The 10038-nt window shown below is 56.7% G+C and overlaps 2 protein-coding genes across 6 annotated transcripts in view; one reads left to right on the top strand and one right to left on the bottom strand.

The window, feature by feature from the left end:
• Positions 1-1683: 1683 nt before the first annotated feature.
• SLC22A7 (solute carrier family 22 member 7) lies at positions 1684-8173 on the top strand. Of its 2 annotated transcripts, none has more exons than XM_066359361.1 (10): positions 1684-2325; positions 2897-3000; positions 3133-3287; positions 3463-3565; positions 4269-4392; positions 4692-4801; positions 5232-5446; positions 5598-5706; positions 6480-6686; positions 7083-8173. In XM_066359361.1, the coding sequence occupies exons 1-10, from the start codon at positions 1933-1935 to the stop codon at positions 7135-7137; spliced, it is 1575 nt and encodes a 524-aa protein (XP_066215458.1). In that variant the 5' UTR covers positions 1684-1932; the 3' UTR covers positions 7138-8173. The 2 variants fall into 2 exon arrangements, with proteins under 2 accessions (XP_066215458.1, XP_066215457.1); XM_066359360.1 differs by having other exon boundaries at positions 1686-2325; positions 3397-3565; positions 7083-8172.
• The window catches only part of CRIP3 (cysteine rich protein 3), a 21784-nt gene continuing 19865 nt past the window's right edge, over positions 8120-10038 (bottom strand). Inside the window, exons 4-9 of one of the 4 annotated variants that reach the window (XM_066359362.1) lie at positions 9888-9945; positions 9652-9783; positions 8801-8872; positions 8582-8676; positions 8426-8483; positions 8123-8258 (exon numbers count right to left, since the gene is read on the bottom strand). In XM_066359362.1, the coding sequence (XP_066215459.1) occupies positions 8197-8258; positions 8426-8483; positions 8582-8676; positions 8801-8872; positions 9652-9783; positions 9888-9945 (477 nt within the window). In that variant the 3' untranslated portion in view covers positions 8123-8196. Of the gene's footprint in view, positions 8259-8425; positions 8484-8581; positions 8677-8800; positions 8873-9651; positions 9784-9887; positions 9946-10038 lie in introns of all 4 variants that reach the window. The other 3 variants (XM_066359363.1, XM_066359364.1, XM_066359366.1) reach the window with 3 other exon arrangements.

Here is a 10038-nt window from a genome sequence, read left to right as displayed (position 1 = left end):
TGTTCATTGTGGTGGGTGTGTGAAGAGTGGCTTGAAAGGAGTGAGGCCGGAGGCAGGAAGGTTTATGTAACTTGTGTTAACCCTCCTGCTGGACTGGACACTCACCGAGGGCTGGGACTGTGTCTGAGGCATCTTTGTACCCCAGAATACTTAGGCTTCTCTAGAGATCCAACAAATACCTCACACTATTATCAGCTCCTGTCACTGCCTCTAATCCACTGCCCTCACTCACATGCCTATTGGCACCCCTATGCACACACACCACGCCACACTGATTTAGCTCTTTTCCCAAAGCTCTTTGAGGGAGCCCTGCCTAGTGCTGACTGGAACATCTCTAGCTCAGCAGCTGGGGTCAGAGACCTGGGCCAGGGTTATGGGCTCTGGTCCCCTCTTCAGTTCTGCTACTGAGGCACTGTGTGACCCCAACAGGCTACACACCCCATTTCCTTATCTGTTCACAGTGGGGGCTAGATTAAATGAGTCATTTTCAAACTTTTAAAAATGCTTAGGCCCCTTAAAAGCCTATTTGCTTAGCCTGACCAGATGGTGGTACAGTGGATAGAGCATTGGCCAAGGATGCAGAGGACCCAAGTTCGAAACCCCGAGGTCACGGGTTTGAGTATGGGCTCACCAGCTTGAGTGCGGGGTCGCCTGCTTGAGCATGGGGTCATAGACATGACCCCATGGTCACTGGCTTGAGCCCAAAAGTCGCTGGCTTGAGGCCCAAGGCCAATGGCTTGAGTCCAACATTGCTGGCTTAAGCAAGGGGTCACTTGCTTTGCTGTAGCCCCTCTGGTCAAGGCACATATGAGAAAGCAGTCAATGAAAACTAAGGTGCCTCAATGAAAAATTGATGCTTCTCATCTCTCTCCCTTTCTGCCCATCTGTTCCTGTCTGTCCTTCTCCCTGTCTCTCTGTCTTTGTCTCTCTGGCTTAAAAAAAAAAAAAAAAAGCCTATTTGCTTTGAAATCTGTAGCCCTGGAAACATAATTTGACAAACTCCCATCTCTGCCAACTTGGCATTGGAGAATCAGACCCAAAACACTTGACATTGCTGGTTTCTTCTGTGCGTTTGTTGCATGAGTGAGAATTCAGTGGGGAGGGTCAGACAAATCCTGAGTCTTAAGCATTTCCGGTTCCTATGGCTAGACCTTGGTAAACCCTCTCCTTCCCTACCTACTCCCTTGGGGTTACCTAGGAAGCTCTTAAAAATAGGGGTGAGGGCAGGCAGGTGGGACTGTGTGTATGGAAAGAGCCCCCAAGTGAAGAAGTGGGAGGGTGATGGGTCTAGGATCCCCAGATTGGCCAGGCTGCCCGGTGTGGTTCCAGGTGTGTCTCAGGCCCAGACAGAAGTTCCAGGTGGGGATATAAACCTGACAGGGTCAGAGTCTTCGTGGCTCAGCAGTGAGAACCCTTCACCTGGTTTTGAATCCTGGGCTGCCAGCCAGACTGTGGTTGTAAATATGCAAGGCTCACGGAGGGCTTGGTGGGACAAAGGGCATCCAAGGGGAGCTGGCAGCATGCCTGGAAGACTCCTCCTCTTAGGGACCCTTGGAACTCTGCTGATCAAGGGGCAAGGGGCTCATTTCCTACACACCCAGCCACCCATCCTGGCGGCCTGAGGCCACTCCACTCAGCCCCTGAGCACTCACATGGAAGTTCCAGAGTCATGGGGTCAGTGACCTCTGAGGGGATGGCAGCTCCGCCCTCCCGGGCACTGGGTTACACAGGCAGGGATCCCTGCGCACCCGGGTGGCGGGTGGCCCTGGAAGGCCCAGTCCTGGGCCAGCCCCGGAGGGCTGGATTGTGGCTGCAGGCTCTCCACCCATCAGACTCCCGCCTCCAGAGTCCAAGGGTCCAGGTGGTGGGTGGGCTGTGCTGTGCTGGTTACTACATAGGAGCCACACTGGGGACAGTTAGTGAGTGGGTGGCATGGGATTCGAAGAGCTGCTGGAACAGGTGGGTGGCTTTGGGCCCTTCCAGCTGCGGAATGTGGCCCTGCTGGCCCTGCCCCGCATCCTGCTGCCCATGCACTTCCTCCTGCCCAACTTCCTGGCTGCCGTGCCTGCCCACCACTGTGCCCTGCCTGGCGCCCCTGCCAACCTCAGCCACCAGGACACATGGCTGGCGGCCTACCTTCCCCGGGAACCTGATGGCACCTTCAGCTCCTGCCTCCAGTTCACTCACCCCCAGGCCCTCCCCAACATGACATTATGGGGAGAAGGGCAGAATCCTGGGGAGTCGCAGAGTGAGCCCTCCACAGTGCCCTGCCCTCACGGCTGGGAGTACGACCACTCAGAGTTCTCCTCCACCACTGCGACCGAGGTACACGTGAGTGGGACGGGTCCGCTGTCGCCTGGGGTGACTACTCTGGGAGCATTAGACACATGACTTCTTGGAGTCTCAGTTTACCCATCTGTAAATGAGGTCCATGAATTTCAAGCACAGCACTTGTAGTAAGGGACATACATGGGAGCTGCAATTATTAATCGGGAATGATTAAGGCAGGGAAAGGCTAAAGTGGCTCCCTGGGAACGGGGGTTGAGCGTTGAGAAGGGTGTTTGGGATGTTAAGAGATGGGAGAAACAATAGGGACGTCCTTCTCTTCCTTCTCTTCTGGGCCCCAGGTCTGGGGTTTATGTAATCCATCTGGAGGTGAGTGCAGGTGGAGGCAGAATATCCCTGGGGACCCACAGGACCCCTATTGTCATGGTCAAGGTTCTCTGTGGGAAGAAGCCGAAGCTCCCGGGTTGGGGAGGGGCAAAGTCTGCCATCCCCACGCTGAAGTGAACCGTTGGGGGTTTATCATCTGACATGGAGGCCCCAGGATGGCACAGCTGGTGCCAGGTGGAGGGGCCTGTGCCCACGGGAGGCCCCTTCTCGCCTGTCTGCGCAGTGGGACCTGGTGTGTGAGCAGAGAGGCCTGAACAGAGCCATCTCCACCTTCTTCTTCGCCGGTGTGCTGGTGGGGGCTGTGATCTTCGGCTACCTGTCTGACAGGTGGGTGTGGTGGGGGCCAACCAGGGAGCGGGGGATAGAACGTTCTCCCACTAGCTGGGGCCTGGGCCCGGCCCACCTCTATCCTGGGCTGTCCTCTCCACAGGGGGCTAACCCCGCATGGCCCCCGTGCAGGTTTGGACGGCGCCGTCTGCTGCTGGTAGCCTATGCGAGCTCCCTGGTGATGGGCCTGACGTCCGCAGCCTCGGTCAACTACATCATGTTCATCGTCACCCGCACCCTCACCGGCGCTGCCCTGGCCGGCCTCACCATCATTGTGTTGCCACTGGGTAAGGCAGGCAAAGAGCAGGCAGGCCGAGGGGGCTGGAGTTGTCAAGGGTGAGACTGAGCCCATCGGTCCCTTACTAACTGTCTTTCTGTCTCCGGCTGTGGGTCCAGAGATGGAGTGGCTGGACGTGGGACACCGCACGGTGGCAGGTGTCCTGAGCACCCTCTTCTGGACAGGGGGCGTGACGCTGCTGGCACTGGTCGGGTACCTGATACGGGACTGGCGATGGCTTCTGATGGCTGTCACCCTGCCTTGTGTCCCAGGCATCCTCAGCCTCTGGTGAGGCCTGCGGGCAGCTGGGGAGTGGGAAATACAGAAGTCAGAGATAGTATTCATCAGAGACTGAGCTGGGAAGACAGAGAAACTGAGACAAAGAGAATGAGAAGCAGTCAGTGACCGAGACAGGGACCAAGACATGAAATGCAGAGCAACAGAAAACAAAATACAGAGAGAGAGAGAGCAACAGAGACAAGGACTGAAAGGCAGATTCAAAGGGACAGATGGAGATGGACACATGAGTGACATGAGAGACAGAGCCAAGCAGAAACCGAGAGGCTGGTACCCTGGAGGGGCAGGGGTAAGGACAGTGCCAGCCCAGAGCTAGGAAGTCCCTTTCACTGCCTACCCCAAATGAGCCAGCTTTGCATGACCCCTCTGGGTATGTCTGCTTGTCTGTCTCTCCTCCATCCTATGTCCTCCTGTCACCTGTGGGAGAAGTAGGTGGCTGTTCCTGGAGACTGAGATCTTGGGGGTAAGACCAGTTCAGCTGGTTGAGAAGGGACTCCCGGGCTACGGAGAAAGTAGGGCTGGGCAAAGTGTGCGAAAAGGTGCTTTGAAATTGGGACTTAAAGAATGAAGTTCATTAAGGGAGGAGGGTTAGGGAAAAAGATGTCCCAAGCTGAGGGGACAGCCTGTGGTGTGCCCGGGAGGGAAACATAGCTTAGGGTGCCGACTGACTGAAGGACATCCTGCTGTCCCCCAGGTGGGTGCCTGAGTCTGCACGCTGGCTTCTAACCCAGGGCCGTGTGAAGGAGGCCCAAAGGTACCTGCTCCGCTGTGCCAGGATCAATGGGCGGCCTGTGGGTGAGGACAGCCTAGGCCTGGAGGTGAGGGTGAATGTGTGTGTGAGCGCATGCAAGTCCATGTGTGTGCATGGCCTGTGTCGAGCGCCCCCTTCCTGAGGTCCACTGTGTGTGCAGGAAAAGCTCTCTGCTCGTGAGTGTAGAGTCCTCCCTGGATGTCCTCTGGTGGGCCACATCCTTGACTCCGCTTATCCCACTCAGCTCCCATGTGCATCCCTCCCCTCCAATGCACACGGGAGGAAAAGAGACCCAGAGAGAGCAATGTGCTTTGCTCAGGCCACACAGCCCACTCCATCTCACACACTCTCCTCCTCTCCCACCAGGCCCTACGCAAAGTGGCAGCTGCGGAGCGGGTGGTCCGAAGACCTTCATACCTAGACCTGTTCCGGACGCCACGGATCCGCTACATCTCACTGTGCTGCATGGTGGTGTGGTGAGGAGGGGCTGGCCGCGCCTGGGAGGTGGGCGTCGGGGTAGGGACGCGCCGACTCCGGGGTGATGCTGATGGGGACAGGAAACTGGACAAGTGAACTGTAACTGTGTAGGGCCCAGGTGCGGGTGGGGGTGGTGGGTGAAGGGGTTGGGGGTGGGTTCTGTAAGGTCAGAACATAAAGCAGGCATCGGAGACACGTGGGTTCAAAATCTGGCGCTGCCCCTTCCTTATTGTGAGACCTTGGACAGGTGTCCCTTCTATAAAATGAGACACTGTTAGATCCTACCTCACAGGGTTGCTGTGAAGACTGATTAGGCAATGGCGCTCTGGCCACTAGGGGGAGGTGGTCCTTCTGAAAGCCCAAGGCTCCCTTGGGAGGACAAGGCGGAGTGGGAAGGAGGTCCCTGAGTGGCATCGTGACCCTTCTCAGGTTTGGAGTGAATGTCTCCTATTACGGCCAGAGCCTGGACTTGTTGGGGCTGGGATTGAACTTGTACCAGACTCAGCTGCTGTTCGGGGCTGTGGAGCTGCCCTCCAAGCTGGTCGTGTACCTGTCGGTGCGCCACGCTGGACGCCGCCCCACACAGGCAGCAATGCTGCTGGGCGCCGCCCTCTCCTTGGGCTGCAGGCTACTGCTGACCTCTGGTGAGCCTGGACCTGGCCCCGCCCACTTCCGAGGCCCCGCCCTAGGCCAAGAAACCCCGCCCTTTCCCGGAAGCCTTGGTCAAATACGGTCCTCTCTGGAGATCCCACCTCCTACCAGGGAGCCTCACTGCCTGAACCCCTTTTCCTCCAGAGATGGTGTACTGGAGCACCGTCCTGGCGGTGTTGGGAAAAGGTTTTTCTGAAGGTGCCTTCACCACTGCCTATCTGTTCACCTCGGAGATGTACCCTACTGTGCTCAGGTGAGGGGAGCCTGAGTCCCAGGCAAGCCTGGGGAGACGGTTTGTTAGTCTCACCTTTACACCCACATACACACAACACACTACACCCCAGTCCCATCCCATTCCTTATACCGCACTTGGAATACAGGGTTAGTCAGAGCCTCTGTTTGCCTCACTCTGGGAGAAGGCTAGGCATTTTATCTTCTTTATTAAGTGATCGAGGGAGGTCAGACAACTTCTGTGGGCCTCCTTTAAAAGAAAACAGTGACAGCAACAATAAAGTTCTGTCTGCCAATTCCACAGCCCGGGCACGACTGCCCTTGGGAGTTGTCTGAACATAAGGCCTGGGGCTCTTTCAACTATTTATCGGCAAGTAAGGAGAGGCTTGTAGGCAGCTGGAGATGATTAGAAAGCCTTAAACCCCCTGTAAGAACATGGCAGAGTCTGTATGAGCTGCCTTCCACACTACTCTTTCCCCATTCCCTTTCTGGTGATGTTTCTTTCTTCAGCAATAGTCTGGTGATACTTCAGAGATGATTGGTACTCTGTCAGAATGGGAACCCCATCCTCTGGGGGGTACTGGCTTGGGGGACCTTGGCCATGGGGTGGGTGGGTAGGCCACCTGAAAGAAGCCCCAGATTTCTTAGCTCTCTGGGGTGAAAAAAAAAAAAAAAAAAAAAAAAAGGAAGTATCAGCAGGGGGTACCCCCTTCCAGCCCAGGGGGAAAGCCCCATGAGGTATGATCCCAAGTAGCTGTGAGTACCAATCCCTTCTCCCATCCTTTCTCTGAACAGACAGACAGGACTGGGGCTGACTGCACTGGTGGGCCGGCTGGGGGGTTCTTTGGCCCCACTGGTGACCTTGCTGGATGGAATATGGCTGCCACTGCCCAAGCTCGTCTATGCGGGCATTGCCCTGATAGCATCCTGCACTGCACTCCTGCTGCCAGAGACAAGGCGGGCCCAGCTGCCAGAGACCATCCAGGACGTGGAGAGGAAGAGGTATGTGCACATGCACGTGGGTATGGCTGCTCAGGTACCTGACACCTTAGACAAGACACGGAGAAGACATGTCTGCGTGTATGGATCTGGTGCATGTATGCAGGTGTGCATGGGTACATGTCCTGAGGTATGTAAACTGAGTGCATAAAAGCACGCACGAGTCCGTATGTGTGTATGTACAGAAATACCCGACTGTCCAGGAAGAGGTGGCTGTGTGCTGGGAGGTTGTACTGGTATACACTCAAGTACATCTGTACCTCAGGGATGTGAACAAGCATGTATGGGAGTTTATATACCAGGAGCTGGGGAAGCCCTAGGCCATCCCTGATGGGGCAGGTTGGGCCGGTGGGCTCGGGGGCTAAATGCCACCACTGCTCAGGACTCCTTCCTCCCCAGTGCCCCGTCCAGTCTTCAGCAAGAACAGGTGCCTATGAAGCAGGACCATGACTGAGTGGTGTCAGGACCAGGCCCTTCACAGAAGTTCTGCATCAGAGGCTGGGAGAGCAGAAAGGCAGCCCTGTGACTGGGGCTGGGGACAGTGAGCCCCCTGCTCAGGGCTGGATTTACCACCAATACCCTTCTCTGTGATCATCCAACTTCTAGCAACAGAGCGACTTCCCAGAATGCAGTGGCTGCTGGAGAATTCTGGCCCCTCTCTCGGGGCTGGGGTGATTCTGTAAATAAAGGTGCCCTTCGGGCTGGGACAGCAGTATGGAGCTGTGAGATGAGCCCTGGATGGATGGGAAGCCACTGAGTCTGGTGCTGGCTTCTGATCTCAGCGTTACCACTGATTTGCTCTGTGACCTTGGGCATGTGGCTTTCCCTCTTTGGGCCTGTCCACCTCTCAAATGGATAACGAAGCCTCTTAACAGACTTTATCATAGGATCTATCTGTTGTCATGCTCAGTGAGATGCTGAATAAGGTGCTTCTTCTAGAGATGGTGCTAAAGAAGGGATTGTCCTATGATGGCTTCTGGCACCAACAAAGCTGCGGCCACATTGTCCACTGTGTGGTGTTGGGGGCTGCCCCATGCTCGGGCCAGAGGACCCGGAGAGAACAGAGCTCTTTGTTCTGTGATTGGCTTTGCTACCTCCCTGGCTTTCTGCAGGGAACGCACCCCCACGCCGCACTCCCCCCTCTCCCACTCACTGTCTAGGCCTCATGTTCAAAGAAGCGCTGAAGGTTTGGGAGTCAACATTTTATTGGAGAAGCCAGAATAAACACAGGTTTTATGTGTATCTTGCTTGAAGTTACAGAATTTTCTGGGAAAAGGAACTGGGAAGGCCAGGAGGCTACCCTTCAAAATGGGGTGGCCCAATTCCCCTGAGGACACAGGAATGGGAAAGGGAGGAGCGGGCAGAGAGAGTCTAGACTTTCTGGTCTACCATGAAGTTGAGGCCCAGGCCGCCAGCATCCCGCCTTCCCCCATTATCATGAGACTGAAGAATTCTGTTGCTCCCCTTGGACCATGGAGGGGATGATGGGAGGGTGACCTCTCTTGTGAACATCTCATTTGGATTTTATTTCCACGGGGTCATAGATGTAGCAGCCCACATCACCAATGTTCACACCTGAGGAAGAAAGCCCATCACCAATGGCCTTGGGGGCGGGGGGCACTGGGCTGAGGGCTGGAGGGAACTGGGAAGGACTGGGGTATGTCTCAGGGGAAGTGGTCCCCGCGTCCCCAAAGACCCGCACGCCATACTTTAGGCCTGGTGTCTAGGGTGGGGCTGCCCACCTTTGGGGCCAAACAGGTAGCCGTAGCAGGGTATGTGGCAGTAGGGGACGCCGTCATGCTGGGACACAGAGAGAAAGAGAGCCCTCTCAGCTTGGCTCTTTTCCTATCTCCAGCCTCTCTCCTCCCAACATAAGCACCCCTCCCTTCCTCACTCACCTCAGCATGACTGCCAGCGGTCAGGGTCTTCCGGCAGCGCTGGCACCTCAGACAGGGTCGGTGCCAATTTCTTCCCAAAGACATCACCTTCTCAGCTGGTGGTGGAGAGAGGTAGTAGCCCGGGGGGCAGGGCAGGGAGACCCACCGGCCTTGCACTGCCTCCCCGCTCTCTGATGCCCACCTTGTACGCCCCTCCCCACGCTTTCCCTTGTCACTTACCAAAATAGACAGGTTCCTCACAGCCGGGGCACAGCGAGGTCTCCCCAGTGAATGTCTTCATGCAGGAAAGACCTTGGAGGGGAAGAGGCCCTGGCTAGAGCTGAGTGGGACCAGGCCTAGGTGGGGTCCTCCAGCACCAGCCTGCATAGAGGGCACTGCCCTCTTCCCAAAGCCATGCTCATCCCAGAACCTCCCACCTGGGTGGCCGTAAGGATGCCTTCCTCAGACAGAGCTGAGTCCCCTTTGACGCCACCTCCTGTCCCATTGCCATCTGTAGGAGGGACCACCTTCTGTCCTGCCAGGGGCTCAGAGGCCCACCAGCCCAACCCTATCAGCAACTCAATCCGCAGGAAACCTGAGCTGATATAGGAGCTGGCCAGGGCAGGGGTGTCAGGTGTTGGGGAGCACGGTGTCACTGCCCACTGCAGAGGACAGCAGAAAGGAACTGGGAGAGGGGAGAAGTGGCAGAATGGAGGGGCTGGCCCCGTCTCAAGAACTCCTCATTCCTAAGTCATTCCACCCATGGCCTTGGCCTGGGAGAGGCCTAAGTCCCGGGCCGACTTTGCCTGTAACTAGCTGTGCCTACACAAGGTCACTTGCCCTCTCTGGACCTCCGTTCCTCCTCTGTAAAATAGGGTTGGCAATGCCACCTGCCCACTTTACCTCTGACCTCAGCAGCTGACATAAGGGAACATCAAAACATGGGTCCTGAATAACAGAAGATTTTGCCATGAACCAGGTGGGAGGAACGTGAGGCAGAGGACTACGTGAGAGGCTGCCAACTGGCCCCACCCCCGTTCCAGTCTGGGGCGGGTGGAGAGGAGAGGTGGCCGGGGCCCAGGCTCACTTACTTTTCTTGCCCCGGGGAAGACCAGCCCTGGGCCGTGGGGGGCTGAAACTGCTGGGGCTGAGGGGAGAAGTGCTGGCAGGGGGGGGAGTCGGGCAGTTGTAGAGGTAAGAGCCCACACCGCCAATGTTTACCCCTGCAGAGAGAAGAGGGGAGGCCAGCCTTGAGTCTCCAGCTCCCTCGCCACAGAGAGGGTTTCTTCTGCTCTCTGTCCCCTTCTAGGCTGGAGGGGGTACTCACCCCTGGGTCCAAAGAGAGCCCCATAGCACGGCTTGTGGCAATACGGCCTCCCGTTATGCTAGGCACAAGCAGAGGAAAGGGGGTTGCTCAGGGTCACAGGGGCCTCTCCTGTGCCCCACAGGCCTGACCTCAAACAGGCTGCCAGGTGTAT

The sequence above is a fragment of the Saccopteryx leptura genome, chromosome 1 (assembly GCF_036850995.1).
Source record: "Saccopteryx leptura isolate mSacLep1 chromosome 1, mSacLep1_pri_phased_curated, whole genome shotgun sequence".
Taxonomy (NCBI): Eukaryota; Metazoa; Chordata; class Mammalia; order Chiroptera; family Emballonuridae; genus Saccopteryx; species Saccopteryx leptura.
This window is presented reverse-complemented; position numbering and strand designations above follow the sequence as displayed.